The 22,815-nt window shown below is 27.1% G+C and overlaps 2 protein-coding genes across 5 annotated transcripts in view; one reads left to right on the top strand and one right to left on the bottom strand.

The window, feature by feature from the left end:
* Positions 1-955: 955 nt before the first annotated feature.
* Positions 956-8,027, bottom strand: LOC122504993 (L-allo-threonine aldolase). 3 transcript variants are annotated; one of them, XM_043616388.1, is made up of 5 exons: positions 7,934-8,027; positions 4,134-4,197; positions 3,887-4,004; positions 3,695-3,778; positions 956-1,898 (listed from the first exon to the last, which is right to left on the bottom strand). In XM_043616388.1, the coding sequence occupies exons 2-5, from the start codon at positions 4,173-4,175 to the stop codon at positions 1,027-1,029; spliced, it is 1,116 nt and encodes a 371-aa protein (XP_043472323.1). In that variant the 5' UTR covers positions 4,176-4,197; positions 7,934-8,027; the 3' UTR covers positions 956-1,026. The 3 variants fall into 3 exon arrangements, with proteins under 3 accessions (XP_043472323.1, XP_043472321.1, XP_043472322.1); XM_043616386.1 differs by lacking the exon at positions 7,934-8,027 and adding an exon at positions 5,978-6,236; XM_043616387.1 differs by lacking the exon at positions 7,934-8,027 and adding an exon at positions 5,342-5,405.
* A 147-nt stretch (positions 8,028-8,174) lies between these two features.
* The window catches only part of LOC122504992 (myosin heavy chain, non-muscle), a 53,366-nt gene continuing 38,725 nt past the window's right edge, over positions 8,175-22,815 (top strand). The window contains exon 1 of one of the 2 annotated variants that reach the window (XM_043616385.1): positions 8,175-8,795. In XM_043616385.1, coding sequence (XP_043472320.1) covers positions 8,439-8,795 — 357 coding nt within the window. In that variant the 5' untranslated portion in view covers positions 8,175-8,438. The remainder of the gene's footprint in view (positions 8,796-22,815) is intronic. The other variant, XM_043616384.1, reaches the window with a different exon arrangement.

Below are 22,815 nucleotides of genomic sequence, written 5' to 3' on the forward strand. Positions count from 1 at the left end.
TTAATTATTTTCAATACAATTTCATTAAAATTTGTCGAAAGAATTTAATTATTTAAAAATTTGTTAATAAAAGTCTCTAAGAGAATTCAATTTTAAGAAACATTAAATTATTCAATAAATTACAGATTTTTGTATTAAATAATTGAATTCTCGTCGAATTATCTAATAAAAATTAATTTAAAAATAAATTTCAGTAAAAGTTATTTTAGATAATAATTGAATTATACTTAAAGCACTATAGGATGAATTTTTAGAAATAATTGAATTTTGAAAAAGTTTAAAACTAAAATCTTTGAAATTCTGAATTTTCCATACATTCAATTAACAATTCTGTAGAACTAATTTTTTGGAAAAATTCTAATTCCAATTCTTTTGAAATTATGTGGTGTTTTTATTTTCGAAAATATATTTAATTGTAAATAAATGGATTTGAAAATTCTCGAAGAATTTTTTAAAAAATCATTAAAAATATTTGATTAAAACATTTTTTTAAAATTTTTAATCATTTTTAGAGTGTAAACAAATGGATTTGAAAATTCTCAAAGAACTTTTTGCAAAAATCATTAAAAATATTTGATTAAAACATTTTTTTTTGAGTTTCTAATCATTTTCAGAGTGTAAACAAATGGATTTGAAAATTCTTAAAGAACTTTTTGAAAAATCATTAAAAATATTTGATTAAAACATTTTTTTTTGAGTTTCTAATCATTTTTAAAGTGAATTCTACGGGGTTTAATTCTTTAATTCGTTTATTATTCTTTTTTAATATTTTTTAGGGTCAGGGAAAAAGTCAACATTTTTTCTGGAAATCAGGGAAAAAGAAAATTAAATTTTTCTGGCAACCCTGAATTATAGTAATTAGTTCTTTTAACTATTTTTTGATAGTCAATTCAAGTTTTTAAATTCAGTTGAGAACTTATTGAATTATTGAGAGTAGTTGAAAAGTAAACAAATCTACCAGAATTTTTTTTTTTATTGTAAGATAGGTCCGATTTAAAGTAATTTAACTTTTTTGAAAGACTATAATCAGTTTTCTAATTCTTTTATGACGTAGGAGAATTTACGAATGGCCGCACTGACCATTTCGTCGTCGATTTCATAATAGAGGACAAACCTCGCAGAATGTGGAGTTAAGGCCATTCCTCGGACAATTATTTTATCATCATCGTGATTGCTGTTGGTTGTTTTCAAACGCTGGACAAAATCTCGAGACGTAATTTTATCCGAAGATATTTTCACAAAAAGCATATTTGTCTGCACTTCGTCTAAATTGACAGTTATAATTTTCGAATTGAGATCATTAATTGCCTTTGCAATTGCGTAAGTTCTCCGATGATCATTGTGTAGCGATGGTACAATTTCCTTTAAAGCAATTAATCCAGCAGCGGCGAGAATACCAACTTGTCGCATACCGCCGCCCAAAACTTTTCTTATTGATCTTGCATTTTCAATGAACGATTTTGATCCGCACAATAGAGAGCCGGCGGGCGCTCCTAAACCTTTACTGAGACAAAATGTCACGGAATCAAAATGAGAAACTATATCCTTAACTGCTATTTTAGATGCTATCGAGGCATTCCATATTCTTGCACCGTCCATGTGTAATTTCAGTGAATGCTTCTTTGTTATTGATGACAATTCATTTATCCAGGATTGAGGTACAATTTTACCATTGAATGTATTTTCTACAATTACCAATTTTGATATTGGCTCATGTTGTCTGTCGCCTTTTATTTTTGATTGCAATTTTTTTAGATCAAACGTTCCGTCAGTATTGTTTGGTAAAGGGCAAAGTGTAACGCCGGCTATTTGAGCAGCACCTCCCTGCTCGTGTAGCATTACGTGAGAATCTTCTCCGCAATAGGCCTCGCAACCGCGAATGTTGCAGTGATTCATGACTGGAAGACATAATCGTAATTAATCGTAAGTATATGATTCGGATTTTTATCGAAGAAAAATAGGATTAAATCATGGGCGAAAGTTTGCTCTTTTTAATTCAATATTTAGTAAATTGCTCTTTTTATTTTAAGAGAATTAAATTTTTGTTAGAATTAATTAATTTATTAATAATAAATAATAATTTATTATTTACTTATTAATTTATTCATTAATTCTCAAAACTCTAAAAAATATTCCTTATGAGAAAAAAAAGAAATAACTGTTTCTAATTAAAAAATTCCGTTTAATATTTCATTCATCAATTCGATTTTTAAAAGTCCCTGTAAATTTTTTTCTAAATTAAAAATTATTGCCGAAAATTTTCATATTTTATGCTATTCAACTGCAATTTAAAATTTTTAATGTTTTAAGTAAGAAATAATTTTTTATTACGCATTTGTTAAATAACATTTAAAGGCAAAATAATTAAATAATATTTAATTATTTTTTAGTTTTTAAAATTAACTATTGAATTATTTTCTTGTGCATTCACAGGTCTCGGACTTTTTTATACTCATTTTCGAAAAATTCGACCTTCTCGACTTTTCTTAAAAATATATTGTAACAAAATACTTTGCAAAATTATTTTTGAATAATATTTTTAAAAATAATTACAATTTCGAAATAAAAACTTTCGTTTTTAAATGAAAATTTTGAAAATAATTAATTGATTAAATTAAATGATTGAAATTTTGTAAAATTTTATGGAAAATAATTGATTATTTTAAAGCATTTCTTATAAATTTTTAGAAAATCCAGTTTTAAAGAATATTAATTGTGAATTTTTGAAAATAATTGAGGAGCAAATTTTAGTGAATAAACTTCAAATTAAAATTTGAAGGCAAAAATTAACGAAAATTAAAGTGGAATATTTTTTGAAAAAAGTAATTCTTGGAATTTTTTTCAATTCTAATTATCTAAAATTCAATTTTTTTAAAAATATTTTCAATTACATATTCCCAGAAATTCAAAAATCTACAAAAGTTTAAAAATTTATTATCAATTATTTAAAAAAGTATAATCTTGGAATTTTTATCATTCTATTCTTTTTAAATTCAATTATTTTCAATATTTTCAATTAAATACTCCCAACAATTCAAGAATCTACAAAAGTTTTAAAATTTATTATCAATTATTTAAAAAATTATACCTAGGTTCAATTATTTTTATAAAAAAAGTATAATCTTGGAATTTTTCTCATTCTATTTTTTTAATTCAATTATTTTCAATATTTTCAATTACATATTCCCAAAAATTCAAAAATCTACAAAAGTTTAAAAATTTATTATCAACTATTTAAAAATTGTAACAATTTAATTATTTTTTAAAGAAAGTATAATTCTTATTTAATTTTCCTCATTCTATTTTTTATAGATTCAATTATTTTCAATATTTTTAATTACATATTCCCAAAAATTCAAACATCTACAAAAGTTTTAAAATTTTGAATAATTAAATTTAGAAATTATTGAAAGGTCAAGGAAATAGAGAATTTTAATTTTTTAAATTTTTGTGACAAAATTGAATGAAATAAACGACTTTTTTTCCATTTTTTCTGTATCGTTAATCGACTAAAGTGACTATATTTTTGCTCCTTAAAGTCGATCCGAGGCCTGTGTTCATAATCTAATTATTAGAGTATAAATCGCATAAATTAGATAATTAGTTTATTTTTTCAAATTGATAATAAATTGTTCTACTTTGATTTTTTTAGAACCAATTTAAATACAAAAGATTCAATTTATTCAAAACTTACTAGCAATTAGGTTTCCCATAGTTCCTGAAGTAACAAAAATAGCGGCCTCTTTTCCGACTAACATTGCAGCATGTTCCTCAAGTCCTGTCAATTAAATTATAATATTAAGGTAACAATTTATCGAAAAAGAAAATTTTTCTTTAAAGAAGAAAAAAGAAATTCTTTTTATTTTTAACATTATAGAAATGTTACTTTTAACAGTTGGATCTTCTCCAAAAACGTCGTCTCCTACTTCGGCTAAAGACATCGCTTTTCTCATTGATTTTGATGGTTTGCTAATTGTATCGCTTCGCAAATCCACTAGAGTCACCTGAAATATTAATTAATTAATTAATAATTATTCAATGAATATAAATTAATAAATGAATTAATAAATTTCAAGTCAAGAAATTTAAAATGAACAATTGATCTGAAAATTAATAGAATAATTTCGACTTACATTGTTGTCTACACTCGTCTCAGTTTCAATTTGAACGTACATTTTTGAAATTTATTTTCTCAATCTGAAACAAGTAAAATGATTATTGATTAATTTTAATGATTAATTTAATGAAATTTATTTAAAATTATTATTTAACAAATGATTCATTTTATTATTATATTTTCTTATTCTATTACGAAATTTGGTAACTAAAAATATTCTATTTTCAGAAAGAAAAACCCAAATTTTGGAGGCGATGAACGAGTGAAAATTGATGTTCAACTTTTATTTACACATCGATGGACTTCAAATGAATAAAAAGTAATTCCCTTAAAAAGAGGTTAAATCTTTGAGTCATCAGATGAAGTTCTTCGGTTTTAAAACACATTGGTAAGGAAAAAAAAACATCTCGTTTATAATTATTCTATTCATCATTTCTTACAAATTAATTAAATAACTCTCGTTTTTCTTTTCGCCGTGTGATTATTGTCTTGCAAGACAACGTGTTTATCGAGATAAGCAAAAAAAAAGTGAGAAATGATCGAATAATGAATCTGCGATAAAATAGTAATTTATTATGGGGGGAAAATTGAAGCAGTACAACACACGTACGGTATTTGACTCAATTACGTTATTAAAATATCGGCAATACAGGTTTCAATCCTTTTTTGCTCATAAAGAGTGAATCATTTTGCGAACAAGGCAATGATTACTTTCCTGCTCTGTTGATTTCAAAACAGTATTCATTCACTATATGGATTCATAGTCCATTTATGGTCACTCATAGTGGCTGTCGCGACGAAAACATGACCTTAAACTGAATTTTTGCTTATGCAATCTTTTTTTGATTGCATGTGCAAAATATGAGATAGAATTTTTTTCCCCTTTTAATTCCATATTGATGGCAATCACATTTTTTAAAAATATGGTTATAGAAATTATTTCAATTTTTTATTAATTTTTAATGTTATATTCGGCACTATATTCTTGAAACATAGTTTCTCCTCCTCCATTTTTCCATTTTTAAAAAAAGGAAAACATCTCCAACATTTTATGGTAAAAGTTTTTCTCTCTGATTCACTAATACGCGAAGTTCCACATACCTAATAAAGTAATTATTTCAGGGCAAGTAACTAACAAGATTAACGAAAAATATGGTTCGAATCGCCAAATAGGATACAAAATATTCAGTTCATCTATATTTAATTGAAGTCAAATATAATTACCCAATTTAATTTGATACGACCGTTTTTGTCTGTTGTATCTACTTGAAAAACTTTTCTGACAAATGAAAACAATTAAATATTATGATGTTTTTGAAGTTTCGACTTGTAAATATATTATTATTATTATTGTTATAAAGTAAAAATAATAATACAGACTTGAAAAGAAACTAATTAAACACTCATCCAAATAATAAATGAAAACAATTTCAGAGATTTTTTCTAAATTAAAATTTCGAAAATAAAAAGTAAAGCGAAAAATAAATAGCAAATTTAAGAAAAAAATTGTTTAATATTTTTAAAAATTTTAAAAAGAATTTATTAACAATAAGCAAGTGAATAATAATAAAATTAATAGCCAATAAATAGACTAGTAGGAAGTCAAATAATACCAAATTTTAATTAACAGTTTTTAATTAAAATTTAAATATCCAAAATTAAAAACATTCGAAATAAAACGAAATTAAAATTAAAATCAATACAAATTGCAGAAAAAAATATATGAATATTACAAAATAAAATTCCCGTGATATTAAAAAAAATTATTTAAAACTGTTTACATACTTTATTTGTGTTTCGCGTCGTTAAAAGCCAATTCGAAAGTTTTTTTTAATAATGAACACATTAATTTAATCTTACCTGGTGACTTTCAGAAGGTAAAAGCTTGAATCGATAAAAACTGGTTTTTTTTATTAAAAAAAAAAACTGTTCAAGTTAATTTTAACTCTTTTAGGCAGAATTTTTTTTTCCAGATTTAATGAAATTAAAGTTACTGTAATTTTTGAAAAGAATTTTGCGATTATTCAGAAAATGTTATCAGAAGAAATGTGATAATTCACTGTATATACTTGTTGCGTCGTCATATTAAGTAGAACTACACGTTTATCATGCGATGAATTAATTGGTTTATTAACTTCGACATTTATCCGTATATATGTATGAAATACATTCACAAAACGCTAATTGTTTAATCTTCACCTATTATTTTATCGTTTTTTATCTTTTTGCTCTTAAATTAAAAACTAGAGAAGAATTATCGAATTCTTATCAGTTAATTAATTGAGAATAAATTACGAATTTGAATTATTATCAATTTTTTTGGAAAAAAGGATTTAATTACTAAGTAGTTAATATTAGAAGTAATTTATAAAATTTTTGCAAAAAAATAAGGAAAGAAATAGAATTCTTTGGAGAAAATATTTATTAATTAAAAGAATTTTTTTAATTATTTAGAAATTAAATTAAAGTAAATTTATCTGTCAATAATTTTAATAAATTAGTTAAATTATATTGATTATAATTATAATTGGAATTAATTTAAATAATTTTTTTAATATTGTAAAATATATTTTTTTAATTAAAGAACAAAATTAAAAAATCAACTAAAAAAAATTGTATTTTCGTATACTTCTTCTAATTATAAAAGTTACTAATTAAAATTGTTATTTATTTAAAACTTTTATTCTAAATAAAAAATGAGTATTTATTAAAAACTAAGAAAAATACAAAATCATTGAGAATTTAATTTAAATTGAAATTATTTTATTTGGAAAAAATACTCCAATAAAAATAAAAAGCAAAATTATTTTAATAATCTTGTGATTATTTGTCTATTAAAGATTGAAAAATGGAGGAAAATATTTTATTTTATTATTACTAATAGAAATTAATATTTATTAAAATTTTTATAATTTTTATATTTTACTTTTAAATAAAAAATAAGTAAATAATTTACTAAAAACTAACAAAAATACAAAAACCACTAAGAATTTAATTTTATTTGGAAAAAATACAATAAAAATAATTATTTCAATAATCTGGTGATTATTTGTCAATTAAAATTGAAAAATGGAGGGGAAATTTTTATTTTATTTTTACTAATCAAAATTGTTATTTATTTAAATTTTTATAATTTTCTTTTATAAAAATTGAAAAATGGAGGAGATATAGGATAACTATTTAATAATTGCAAAAATACTATTAAATAAAAGTGCAAATTGCTATCAAACGGAAAAAAATAGGCTGTAAAATAATTGATCAATTTTATTTATATTTGAAGGACGTGAAATTAGACACTTTTTATTTACAATTTTTTCCTTATGTTGAGAAAAAGGAGTAAATTTTTGGTATTAGATAACAAGAAAATATGTAAGGAAAAAATGTTTATCACTGTTGAAAAAGATTTATTTATAATTTTACAAGTGTAAAAATAAATCAAAATTGTCTATTTTCACGTCCTTCAGATAAAATTAATCTTTTTAACATTAATTTTTATTTTATGTTATTTAAAAAAGTGTAACTAAAAATAACTTATTAATAATTTACAACTTTTTTAAGACTTTATTTGAAGAATGTGATTGTCTAAACAATTTTTAAAATTTAAATTCAAAAAAGGACAGTTGACCGTACGGTGGCGCTACTAGTGGCAAATTCTGAAACCTCAAGCATTTAACCGACAGCAGCAAAATCATGTTAAAAGCATGCAAATTGTGACAAATTACAATTGATTTTCAATCGTGCATGATAATATTCGAATCTATTTACAAATTTGAATCTTAAACTATCTTATTTGAGTATTGTATGCTTGAATAATACTTGAATAAAATGCGAAGATGTTGCAGTGAAAATTGCTGACCGACAGAGTTGAAGTGACAGTGAGAGAGAAAACGAGAAAAATGAGTCCGCAATAAAGGGAGAGGGAGAAGAGGTTAGGCCTTTACTGGGGGAAAGAGAGAGAGAAAGTGGTACTGTTGAATTTAAAGAGAGAAAAAGAGAGAGAGGGAGACAGCACGCTGGAGAACGCAATGGGTAGAGTCGGGTAGCCGGGAACTTGGATTCCGTGTCGCGAAGTAGTGTGTCGACCGCCAAGCTATACATGTGCGGTTTCGTCGTGAGAAGATTTATCGAAACCGTGGAGTTAAACGAGTGGTCGGTGGTAAATGATCGCGTGATTATTATTCGCGAAAAAGGGTTACTGGCGATAACAAAACGTGTGGTGGTAAAGTAAAGTCATATACAAGGAGCAACGCGTGCGCGCGTGCGTTTAATATTTTTCCAACAGGCGAGGCGAGAAAGCGCATTGTGTGTACGCTAAACAAAAATGGCGGACGGGGACTCGAGGGTAGATCGCTCTGACCCGGAGCTTAAAATTCTCTCTGTGGACAGGAACAGTTTCAACGATCCGGCAACTCAGGCGGAATGGACGCAGAAAAAATTGGTATGGGTACCACACGAGACTCAGGGTTTTGTTGCCGCCGGTATCAAGGGCGAGCGTGGAGACGAGGTCGAGGTGGAGATTGCCGAGACCGGCAAAAGGGTCCACGTTGCCAAGGACGATATTCAGAAGATGAATCCGCCCAAGTTCGACAAGGTCGAGGACATGGCCGAACTCACCTGTCTCAATGAAGCCTCCGTTCTACATAATCTTAAGGACCGTTACTACTCCGGACTAATTTACGTGAGTTACTCCAAATTTTTACATCACTCATTTGTCTATTATTAAACACAGTTGTCATTTTTATTTGAAATTGACATTTCAATCGATGCCAGATGACTTAAGGTTCGTTTAAAGGTCCTCTATTATAGATTTATTAAATGGTTTATATGTAAATTGGTTATGACTTCATGCCGGGCAATCTAACCTCAAATTTTATGACTTTGTCTCTAAATTAGGGGGAAAATATTTTTACCTGCTATTGTTTAGGTTCTAAATACAAAGTTAATTCGAATTGTAATTTTTCGAAAATTGTTGTAAATTGTAGAAAGACTCATTTGGTTGTTAGATCAGAACGGTTATCCTTTGCAGCTGCCATTGGCTGCGCGAGTTTCCTAACCATAAAGCACACCTACTCTCACCAACTCGGTTTCATTGGCGGAAAGTGAACCGACGAGGCGTCGTAATGCGGAATCGAGAGTATTTTTTGCAATGGGCACACGATCTTTTCTTGATTATTTATAAAAAGAAAAAGAATGAAACTGCAAGTGAAGAGGTTTCTAACCTCTCCAGAGAATCTCGAAACACTTTTACTCCTTTGATATTTACTATTATTATCGGTGGATAATGAATATTTACAGAGCATAAACATATGTTTATTAAATACTACACAATGTACGTGAATTGAATAAGTTTTATTTATGAGTAGAATATATAGCTATGTACGAGGATCACTGTACTCGCGCAGTGATTGTATCTCTATCTGTCATTTGTGCAACAAGTACAGCATCCGCAGGCGATAGACCGAGAGGAAGGGCGTTATTCCAACTTTTTCTTAACTTGATTAGCTTTATATATTCGAGTTGAGATAATTGATTTAAAGTCGCTGTCAAAAATCATCTGTTCTTCATTTTTGTCTCTCGCCTAATATTCTAATTAACATAATTTCACGTTAAATTTTTTAAATTCCTCTTTGTTTTTACTGTAAACTTTTTTAACTTTCATTTTTTATGACTAGAAAATTCCAAAGATTTATGAAGATCATCCTTTTTTTTAAAAGTTATTTCACAATTGTGAAATAGGCAAACTCTCCTAAATGATGATTATTTGCAGTATTATTTAAAATTCATGTCTTTCAAAAGTAATTATGTAATCAACATAAAAGCAGTGTAAGAAAGTAGTATGAATTCAACTATTTCAGAGAATTGAGAGAGATTTCTATAGGTGTCGGTTTTTAAAATTAAACTCTTTTTCTTTCGTCATAGGATAAAATATTAGTGGTCAAACTGCAAATACCTATTTAATTTTTACTGTGTGAAATTTACATCTCGTTTCTTTATTTCTCTTGTAAATTGTCCGAATATTTTTCGGAAAAAAAAATTATTATTCGGAGGTCGATAAACTTAAAAATTTTTTAAAAAGGAAAAATTGATTTTTCAATTTAAGAAACAATTTGTAATTTTAGTTTTAAAAAAGTTTTACTGTTTTTTAACTATACTTTTTACTGTCGTAAATTTTGTTTTTTTGGTGTAGGATTTAATTTTTACAAATGTTTGGTAACATAAATTATTTTAACACTGGTAGTAAAATATTTTCTAAAACCATATAAAAACAGTTCTCTCTGCTGTCAGTGTTTAGACATTTCTATTATATCCATTTCCTAGAGATGCTTATCGGTTGCGATAAAATTAAAATTTTTTCAAGTATATAACTCGTATTACTTGTGAGCAAATTCTTTAATTTCAATGGAACTATTTTTCTCCTTAATTTGATACGTTTCATACAAGTTAAATAACAGTGGCGGTATTTTTACGCTTAGTTAAATTAAACAATGGTTCTTTCAAAAAAAGTTTCAATTCGTTTCGCTAATTTTAGTAATACTTGAGTTAAAAATAATTTTAGCATCTATTTTTTATGTTGTGTCATTTATTTTTCATTTTGTCGTCTGTTAAAAAGAATATTAAAAAATCGGAGCAATATTTGCTTTTCTAAATTAATATTTAATAAAATTAAATAAAGTATTGTTTTTAAATTAATGGTAAAATTGGCAACAAATTGTTTAGCTTTGGTTAAAATTTAAGACAAAATAGCAGTAAATTATTTAGTTTTGACAAAGTTGTCGTGGGAAAAGGTCTGGTTCTCTTTGAAATAATGACCCTGCTCTGATTTTGTTTTGGTTAGGGAACCTTGACTTGTCGGTACGTGACTGTTTCTTTAAGGTTTGCACGATTTCCTCTCACCGGCAGACGAGTCGATAATCAATTTTATTTCTTGTAAATATAAATCATTTATTAATTTTTTCCATTTTGATTTTTTAATTTGAATGGATTTCTGTCCCTATTAAAAATTACTCAAGCGATTTTTAACATTAATTACATTAAATTTTTGTAACAATTTTCTTTTAAAATATACCTTTACATTGGATTTTTAAATCTGAGAAATTTTATTTTAAATAAACATTATAAACAAAGAAAATTTATTTTTCTGCTATGAAAACTGTAGATAATTAAAATCATGTGTCATTTAACTCTCTCTCTCTTTGCTTCTTTTTTCTCTCTGCAGAAATAGCACTACAACAGTTGAATATAGTTACAATAAAAATATACTTCACCGGATATATTTTATCGCGACTTCATAAGTCATCGCATCATCTTTGGTCATAAAAAGATTGCTGATCTGTCATAAAATTTACTGTTCACACATTTTAACAAGACATATACTTTTTCTTCGCTGACAACTATTTAATGTTTCAGCACAATAATTTTTATGAAAGTCGCTATAATTTTAATGTCATTTTTAAATTCAATTCATTTCGTAAATTGATTTTTAAATGACACTGTTCTTCTTTTGATATTTATAGCATTAAATTTTCGTATTGAGACCTTTATTTTGTGGTAGGTGAACAATTGAAAGGTAAATTTTCAGTAATGTTTAGCTAGAAAATTGGCAAATTAAAAATTCCTGAAAATTTTGGCACTTTGTAGATGTAGGATTTGATTTCAATCACTGTTTGGATTATCTTGAAAGTTAAACACGATTTGTTATTATGTTCGATTCGATTTGGACCTACCTGTAAAAGATCCTTGACATTCCGATGTTTAAGAGAAAAAAAAATAATTCTCAGAACTTAGAAAACAATTTCTATAGATTGAAAATGTTCTCACCAATCACGCACGAAAACCTTGAAGTGTAAAATGAAGTTTGCATATCGTACAGCTTTGCCAAGACAAACAGTAGATAAGGATGAAAAAACTAATCGTAATATTGAAAATTTCGTTCTATTTTCCCCCTCATCTATTCGAGAGGGTCGATTTTTCCATATTATAAACATTTTCCTGTCGATTCTTTGACAGAACTAATTTTCTTCCCTCGCAAGTCTTTTGACGGTCGTGACGACCTCTTTTGCTATCGATGAAACTCCCAAAGGTTTTAAATCTTAAAACGTCCATCGTGACCGGCTTGAAGTGACTCACGCGTGACTGATTCAGTAAACACTAGTCGTGAGGGAGGAACAGAGCGAGGGCTACAAAGAAAATGAGATGGATTGAGAATGGAGAAAAGAAGACGAGAAGGATGAAGAGAAAAGAGAGAGAGAGAGAAAAAAAAGATGTAGAGATTTCGTGAAAGCAATAAGGAGAGACTTAGGTGAGGTTATCTCTGTTTAGAGAGAGGGAGAGAGAATGTGTGATGGTGGAGGAGATGATGATGAAAGGAAAGAGAGAAAGAGATTCGTTAACAGATTGCTCTCCAGTAGGAACACATTCGCCTAAGACGCCATTTTGCAAATTCGAGACTTGTCTGCGAAATGCATGACATGCTGTTTACTCTTGCGAAAATTTTATAAAAGTTCTTGAAGCGTCAGCAAAATGCCTTTAATGTTTCGTAAAACTCTTTTGAGTTTATGCGCTAGCAAACGAGCACAACCGGACGTGCTTTGGTGACCAGAGAGTTCTTGCGAAAAACCAAACCCAAATACTCATGGTTTAAAGTTCGTTTCTCTTTAAATCTTATTCTATCTTATTCTCTTTTAATCTTATTTCGAACTTTGATGTAGTAAACCTAATATTTAAAGTTAAAAACCTAAAATTTTGCTAAGTTCTTTGTTAAGAACCTAGTTTCGAACATTCTCTCTAAATTTGAATTAAAGAAGTTCAAAATACGTTCCTAAAGTTCCGAACATTCAAACGAACATTTGTCAATTAACAAATGATGGCACTGTTTAGAAACTAATTTAAAATCTTCTTTGTTGTCTTCTTAAAAAAAACTCTTGAAAGGAAAAGAGAATCCTTAAAAACTGGTTTTTGTTTAAATCGACATAGTTAACTCGAAATTGTATTCGTACAGTAATTTCAATGAGACATTATTTAGTATTCGAATGAAGCAACGTGTATATGACTTTTAGAGTGGGGGAACTACTATTTTACATGCAACCTTCGTTCGTGAAGATAAGCGGTAAAACATTCAGGAATTTTCGCAGAATCGGTAATCGATCCACCGTTATGAGGCAAAACAGTGTGTTGATCATAAAGTAAATTTCCTTGAGACGAAAAAAAATCTACTTCCGACAGATCTATTTTTATTTCCCCGAGGATATTAATTCATCAAATTAACGTAATTAGAAAACTAGGGGAAATTATTTCCCCTAGTTTTCTAATTACGTCAATTTTTCTAAAATCGAAAACTAATTTTAATTTTTCGTTGAATTAATAAAAAGAAGAGGTTGAATGGCAAGGTTTAATTATTAATTTAGATGGTCAACAATCGCATTGTGATGAATCAACTAAAGTTGTCAATGTCGATTTTTATCGAGATTTTTATAAAAACAGATTTTCACCGTTGTTGTTGATTTAATATTGAAATATGTAAACTTTATCAATCTTTAATAATAGATTTTATCTCCAACTTCAGTGTCAAAATGATAATAATAAGTGCGATAAGGATCAAAATAAGTTGATTAGATTTGTTTTACGTCAATGTCTTGTCTAGGCGAGACGAATGAATCATTGAGCAATAAATGCATTTAATTTTTTTTCTTTATTCTCATTTTGTGAGGTTGTGGTTTTAAGAGAAATTTTTTTTTTTTTTTTTTTTTTTTTGAAGAAAAAGATGAAGATAAAGACATGAACAAAAGCATTTTAAGTACAACGATGTTTAAAATAGAATTGCGCTGTTTGTAAATTGTAGTGAGATTAACACTTCCTTTTATACATTAATGTTTGTGTGTCGTATTTTACACACGAAGAAATATATTAGATGTGTTTGTGTGTAAATGGTTATTGTTGTCATTTTCGTGTCGTTGCTACTTGTTTTGCCACGTGGCATCGTGTAAATGACTTTAGCATTTCACACCATGGTTTATCGTGGGCGATGAAATTTATCATTTCTGTCAAACACCGAAAATCTTTGTATCGCGATATTTTTTGTCTAAAATGCAAAGGCATTTTAGATGAGAAATATCGTGATACAAAGATTTTCGGTGTTGAATATGAAGTATTTTTTTGTTTTTGAATAATATGGCAATAAAAAACGAGAATGTAGATTAGTTTTGAAATTTCGATTTGTTTTTTACGCAGAAAAAATATAAATGTAACTTTTTCCATTTGCAATGGGAGGGTTATTGTTTTGCGGCGAGAAAGTAAAAGAAAACCCGAATTTTATGAAATATTAAAATTTTTAATTAGTAATTCAAATGATTCAATTCATATTGTGATCGTGAGTCGTGAAAAACCAGTTGGCAACCGGTGCAAACGTTACAATTGTGCAATGAGTAGGTATAGTTGTAGTAGGTATACTTCATTATCTCGCGCCATATATGGTGTGAATTCGTGTGATTTTATCGGTTCTTGCGGGTTCATATGTGCTTCGAAAACCATTCTTGTTTCAAACCAAAGAGCTCAACAGTTAATGGCATTAAAATTTCAACTTCTTTCTTTATATGTAAACAGAACTTTCCATAAGAAAAATCTCTTTTTTCCACCATCCATAAGAGTTTGTTATTTCACATTGTATTAAAATTCCATACTCGTACAGATTTATTTTACACAAATAAATTTTAGAGAGAGAGAGAAAGAGGGACAAAATGATTTGTATTTACTCAGAGACCTGTCTGTCATTGCGGATTCTCAGGCTGTCGAACATTTTCAATTTATTGTTTTTCTGTGCGGAGGAAATTTTCCTCTTGAATCATTCTTTATTGTGCGAGAAGTACTTTTCGAATTCAGAAAAAATAGAAACAGAATTCTGTTTAGAAATAGTATTCGGTTTACTAATTCAATTCTGTTTAGAAATAGAATTCTATAATGTATGATGTCAGGAATGGTCAGAATTATTATTGGCGGTAATGATTGAAAAGTTTCTTCGCAGTGAAAGCTTGTTAATTTTACGAAAAAGTGATGTTCGGAGACTATATTTAACATGCATGATGTTCGTTGTCAGGAACAATTTATGCCTGTTTTAGAATAGATTTGATTCCTACGTTATTTATTTGGTTTTCATTTTTAAGTGAAGGGTTAATTTTCCTTTGAAATGAATTTTGTTCTCATAATTGTTCAACTGGAATGCGCATACTTGGGTACAATGTGTTCGTTGCGTAACAGTTTTCATTCCTTTTCTGGTAAAATATTCATATATCACTTATGAGTCATTCTCAATAAATATTGAAAAACATGACAATGAATCCTTTAAATAACTCTTAATCGCTTTCGAAAAAATGTTAACAGATTTTTGTACATAGAAAAAAAGTAACTTTTATTATTTAAAATAACACTTTCAAAATTAGGTGGGTGCTGATAAACTATCAGTTGGTGTCAGTAAAGTAAAGGAAAGTCTGGTAAAAATTTACCTCGAATGCAATAAAATTTACCCCAAAAATAATTTTTTATAAGCTTTTTTTTTTGCTATTTTGCCATTGAAAATTGCATATCTTATTGTCTAGATTGAAAAGAAAAAATTGCACATCACAAACGTTCTTCCGAGTTGTTCAATTAGTTCAAGTGTTCAAGTAATCTCTCCGCTCGCTAGCCTCGAACGATGTCTTATATTGTATATAGTTAAAAGCAGAGAGGAATAAAGGAAAATGTTGAATATCATTTTTCAAGATTTAAACTACATTTGATTCTTACAATCTTGACATGCTTGTAGAGAGAGAATTTATTTGCTCAGTTGCACCGTTTGTCAATGCAAATATTTCATATTATATTTCGATTATACAAATACAATTATTATTATTTACTTTTCAGAATAAAAATTTGACAGGTTTTGATAAAAAATTGACAATTCAATTTAAAATGTAAATTTAAAATATTGAAATAATGTGTGAGATTTGCGTAAGTAATTTTTATGGGAGACTCTCGTCGGGAGCTTTAGTGGAAAAAGTGAACTTTTATTTATTATAAAAGTAGTTATTAATATATCATTTTTTGATATAACAAAAGGAGGGCAGTTATCGAACGCACAACAGGTGTTTTTTTGTTTTTCTTTAAACAAGATTTACATGACAATCATCTATTATAACTTTCTTTTATAACTGTACTAGAACATCTGGCAAAGAAAAGGAATGTTTTCTTATCAGGACAGCTTATCTATATTATAGTTGACGTTAAACGAATTACATTGTAGAATAACCATTCATTTATGCAAATTTATCTTCAAAAGTTTATCGCGAAATTAGGATCGATTGAGGACGGATCAATTTTCACTTTATGATGTGGGGCACTTTTGAAAAAATTGTTCTTGATTTGTTTATTTACTTACTAGAAAGAATTGAATGAAACTGAATTTTTCTTTAATGAAATCATCAAGGACCCGAGTTGGTCCCTTTTTTAGTCTGCTACTTTATTAAAATTAATTATCGAGTAGGAAGCCTGGAATAATTTTAAAAAGAATGAATGGAAAATTGTTCGATTAGCCTGAGGTACGTGAAAAAATAATCTTTATACTTTGTATAAAAAAGGACTATAGTCGGAAGTATATATAATGTTACCAACATGGTAACAATGACGTCATGGTTGGTAATACTTGAATACGAGAGTATAGATATTATAAAAGTCAGTGTGAGTGTGTGTGCCCGGGCAAGCCTGTGGCGTATACGGACTCGAAGCTGATGTCATGTCTGGTCGAGGTAAAAAAAAAGAGAAGAAAAAAAAAGAACATGTCTTTTTAACGGACACGGAGGATTTCATCCAAGCAGGTTACTTTTATCTTCAAGTCGGTCTCTCGCATGCCCCGTGATGAGCCAACGTAATCGAGACACCTTGGTTAGCATTGAGACTCATTTTTGGTCTCTTTTTTTTTACCTCTCTTCATAAATTTAATTGTGTCCCTGAAAAGCGGTTCGTTGAATGTCACTTCGTAAACAGTATTGGACATTAAAAGAGGAGAAGCATTCTGTTTTTTTTTTATTCTCTTCCATTTACATTCTAGTTGCTCCATGAACAAAAATGATAATAATCACCAAAGACACATTGCACTTTGGTTATTTTTATTTATTTTTTTTTTGAAGAGATCAGGTTTCCTTTTGTGGAATTCTTAATATGTTGATACCGAATTTTCAATCTTTTTCTCTTTTCGAGTCTTCAAGGTTTTAATCAAAATCGAGTAATATTGATTTTCAGTTGCTTTTCAATTTTTTTTTCTTTGTAGAAATGGAATAAGAAATAAGAATTTAAGGACTTGGTTCGGTATGAAAAATTCTGTCTGTATTTTTAAAAAATCAGATTTTACGTGAGGCATGATGTGGTGTGGTCTTTTAGTGCCCTGTGACCCATTTTTTTTTTGGAAGAAAAACCAGTTTATCTTTTTGTCCACCATTTTTTGATGATTTAAGACGTTGTAAAAATTGGATTCGCTGCATGAATTATATTGGTGGTAAGGAACTTTGCTGGTTGGTCAAGTAGATTTTAAGATTCGTTTTTCTTTGTACGCTCTGTCTGGTTTACTGCCAAAGGCCCGGTGTTTATTGGGCAGGTGTCTTACAACGGAATTGTTTTTAAACTCGCGCCCACAAGCTGTCGTTGCTTCTTTTTTCCTCTTAACATTTAACGACGTTAAATATTTGCACTATTTTGCTCTCTGGTATTACATATTTTTCTTGATCAAACAAAAAAGTAAAAAGGTGGTACAATCTTATCTTATTTTTGGAAACATATCTAAAGTTGCAGTGTGATTTTGAATTTGTCCTCGGTTTGAAGCATCTAAAGCATATGAAATTAGATAGTTTTTCTAAGGATATCAAATTAAGACTTCGCAACACTTTTGATTCGTTTTTTGTCTCAATTTGATATCCTTAGAAAAATTTTCTTGGTGTGTTATTGAGAATTTTTGTTTTAATCTCAGATAGCTGTTTTAAATCCATAAAGTTAAATCCATAATTAAGTTCCATAATCCGCATGTCGCAAATTAAAAATATTTGTAGGATGTTGCTAATTTATGAAATTAGCTGAGAAAATTAAGAGACACTGCATCTTAAAAATGTTTAATTCTTTAAAAATTAAAGTTAGTAATTAGATGATAAAGCCCTAAATTCTTCCTTTTTCTTTGCATCAATAAAAATTATAATTGAAATGTTTGCTGATTATTCGAATCGATGCATAAAAAAGATTTATGCTATTGATAATAAATTGAGAGATTTATAGGTGTTTATGACCTAGATCGTAAAATTTTGTTAACATTAAATGATGGTGATGATCTTTTGATTAAGAAAGGCTGAAGTCAATTCGCAGTGTCAAGTCGGCTATACTCTAGATAATTTCCGAAGGAATTTTCTGAAATGTGCAGAATTTTGTTTTCTTGTCTTCTTATTCCTTTGTCCTCGTTTCTTTCATTAAATTTTTAAAAACTTTTTTTTATTTTAGTTATCTTCCGTATAGTGACGCAATTCTAGTAAAATTTAGGAAAATGTTCATTTGAAAAATGCCAACCTTATACAGAAATTGAATTTGTTTAAAAGTTTATCAAATTATAGTTTCTTGTAAGATAAAACAGTTTTTTTTAAACGAAACAGTTTTCTTTTAAGTAAGAAGTAATTTTAAAGAAATTGAATTTTGCAAGAATATCTTATCACGTGACTGCTCCAGTTATTTTTTTTCAAAAGCGACCAATGACTTGATTTCATGCACGAAATCAATCAGTGACGCTCCTAGGTATGAGCTCATGCTTCAATAAATTCTGACTTTATCTATACCTTTTACCGGCTAAAGTATATACATATACATATATTATATGCATTACGCGTATGTATAGCAATTGCGCGAGATTTCAACTTCCATGATCCTATTTCCGGGAAGCGATAACTTCCTGCTAGATATTTGAGAATTTGAACGTGCCAGTTGTATTGAACCTCTGCTGCAAATTTCCTTGACAAAAATGACAATAAAATGACGGATTTTTTAAAAAAAGAAAAAATTTGTACAGTTTATTGTTTATTTATGAGTTTTTATCGTGAAAACAAAGTTGCGAAAATGCTCGACGTGAATAAATTGGTTTTTCCTTTTCGTTTAGGATAATTCGCTCGGTTTACTTAATATTTATTTATCGATTGATTTTCTGCTTGACTCAATTGAAATATGCGTTAAATATCGTATACTTAAATATTATTGTTTTTATAAATTTTATAAATGCCAGAAGTGAGGTAATTTCGCGTATTTAAAATGAAATTTTTGCAGTGATCGATTTGTTTATATTTATTAATTTCTGTGTTACTGTTCACTCAAAAGTATCAAATTGCAACAAATTGATACCAAAAATGTGGATCAAATGAATTGATTCAAATTTTTGGTATCAATTTGATACTTTCAAGATAGTGTAATAATCGTCGACTGAATATATTAGTTGATAACTCACAAATTCTTTCGGTACTATATTTTTATTCTATTTTTAGATTTTTTATTGTTAAATTTTCATGTTCCCAAAACTTCGATTTTTTATGCTTTTGTTTTTGCTTTTTTGTTTGAAAAATTTTAAGACATGCTGTACTTGGTATTGAACTGTAATCAGAATCTTCTGCAATCTTTTCAATCGTTCAAAGAATAACTGTGCGCTAATCTTTATTTTTGCGAAAGTGATATTGTATCGTACATAAGATATCAATGTCGGAATGACTTGGCACACAAATTTATAACGTGAACAAATTGAAAGTAACATTGGAAATTTAATTTTTTTCTCTTCACTTTTATTTACAATGTAGACAAGTAAATATACAGAGAATACCTGACTTCTTGACATATTAGAAAAAAAGAATCTTTTTCGAACAGGATACAAACGATACTGCAAAATGTCGATGTCGATGTGTATAGAGAATTCAACGTCACGTCCGCTCGGTGTCAACAACTCATTACTTTGAAATCCTGATTCGTCGCTTGAATTATTGTTGTAATTTCAATTTTTAATTATTAATTTACTTTTCAAGTTATAGATAAAATTGACTGATTTATTAGTACATTTTCTTATTAGGAAGTTTACTCGAGAATCTGTAAATTTTAAGTGATTTTAAAGCAAAATTTCGGACACTTATGATTCAGATCGGTAGTTTTTTTTTATATTTCAGCCACTAAAAGTTACTATTTCTGTTTTATTTTAGAATTTTCACTACTTTAAATTCGCTAATACTAAAAATCAAAAAATTATTTTTAAAAAAATTATAATCAAATTCTTTAAAACGATTCAATTACTTTCATAAAATTTCGCAAAACAATAATTCAATTACTTAAAAAAATTGATAAAATTCATCCAAAATTCAATTATTTTTAATACTATTTTTAATTAAATAATTGAAAAAATAAATTATTTAAAATAATTTTTATAAAATTCTTATGCAGAATTCAATTATTTTGAAAAATAACAAAAAATTTCACAGAAATTCAATTCTTTTTAATTATTTTAATAACAATTTTCGTAATAATTCAATTATTTACGAAAATAATTGAATTATTGCGAACGATTTCATTACAATTTTTTTAAAATAATTGATTCTCCAAAAAAAAATGTATTACTGTTAAAAATAATTGAATTCCTGTGATGAATATTATTATTTATGAAAATAATTGAATTTTGCAAAGAATTTTATTAAAATCTGAAAGAATAATTGAATTATTTCAAAAAAATTTTAATTAAAATTGTATTTCAAATAATTGATTTCTTTCGAATAATTTTATTAAAATATTTGAAAATAATTGAATTCCTCTGAAAAATTCTAATATTTTTTAAATAATTAAATTTTTCCAAAGAATTTAAAAAAAAAATTTTTTTTAAATAATTGATATTTTCGAGGAATTGAAATTAAATTTTTAAGAATTTAATTATTTACAAAAATATTAGAATTTTTCAGAGGAATTCAATTATTTTAAAATATTTTAATAAAATATTGTTCAAAAGAAATGACTTATTTTAAATACAATTTTAATTAAATTGTTTTGAAGTAATTCAATTATTCTTTAAGATTTTAATAAAATTTTTCCCAAGAATTCAATTATTAACATAAATAATTCTTCGAAAGAATCCAATTATGTCAATAAATAACAAAATTATTCCCGAAAATTCAATTATTTTGAAGCATTTTAATAAAATTCTTAGTAAAATTAAATTATTATCATAAATAACAATATTCATCAGAAGAATTCAATTATTTTTAAAATGAATAAATTTTTTCTTGGAAATTTAAATATTTTAAAAAATTCTAATAAAATTATGCGCAAGAATTCAATTATTTCCATAAATAATAAAATTCTTAGTAAAATTAAATTATTATCATAAATAACAATAATTAAAATACCATACAGAAATTCAATTCTTTAAAAAATTTTTTGTAAAAATCTTTGTAAGAATTCAATTCTTTCCGTGAATAATAAAAATTTCTTTGGAATTCGATTATTTAAATTAGAATTTTAAAAATTAGTCGAGAGAAATCAATTATTTAAAAATTTTTATGAAATTCTACGCAAGAATTAAATTATATTTATAAATATTTAAATTCATTCGTGATTTATAAAATTCGTTGCAGGAATTCAATTTATTAGCAGGAGGAAAAGATAGAAATAAATATTTTTGATAAAAATTAGGAAAAAGTCAGGAAAATAAAATTTTTTTTCATTTTGAAATAATATGATTGTAGTTTTAAATAATATATTAAAAAATTTCAATAAAAAAATGATTGAATTTCATTGATTGGATTAAAAATTACAATTGTAATTGTTCCAAAATTTTGAAAGAAATACAGTTGTAATTTTTAGAAATAGTTAAATTTCAAAAAGGCTTTATGTTAAAATCATTTAAAATATTTTAATTCCTGCGGAAAAATAAATTGGTATTCAAACATTTATTTTAAAAAAATTATTCTAGTTTTTAATGTAATTTAATTTAGAAATTATAAAAAAAATTGAGTCGTCAAATATAATTTTTCGATAACTACTTTTTTACTACTTTTTTTAAAATTAATTATCGAGTGCGAAGTCTGAATTTAACTATTGAGTACGAAGCCTGTAGAAATGTTTAGAAATAAATTTTGATTTTCCTATTAATGTGAAAATTCCTGAAGTTGTGGGCGAATATAATTACTCATTACGTGTAAATTAATGTAGGCAAAATAAAAATAATGATTTTGCCTCCTTCATAGAATTCTCTTCATAAATGGAATACTTATTTGACGCTAATTATAGTTTTTGAGCCGTTGATCCATTGCTATCGGAGTATAAATCAAGCGCCATGGATATGAATATCCTATTGGTACTTTCGATCTTGACTGAAGTATACACACATATTTATGAACGAGAGAGAGAGAGAGAAATGAAGATTTGGTGAGAGATACTGAACCGGGCAAAAGGTAAAGCAACATCCTTATAAGGACGTACGTCCTTAACCCGCTTCCTTCCAAGTTCTTCACACATATACGGTACTTAAGGAATATAATATATATATATATATATATGTATATATACAATTACACACGTAGGTGCAAATAAAGTACATAAAAGTACTCTGGAAGAGAATGCCTTTTATGGCCAACCCATATTCTCTCTGGATTCAACCTTTTGTCGGTAAATTAAATAAAAAG

The sequence above is a fragment of the Leptopilina heterotoma genome, unplaced genomic scaffold (assembly GCF_015476425.1).
Source record: "Leptopilina heterotoma isolate Lh14 unplaced genomic scaffold, ASM1547642v1 Lhet_329, whole genome shotgun sequence".
Classification (NCBI taxonomy): Eukaryota; Metazoa; Arthropoda; class Insecta; order Hymenoptera; family Figitidae; genus Leptopilina; species Leptopilina heterotoma.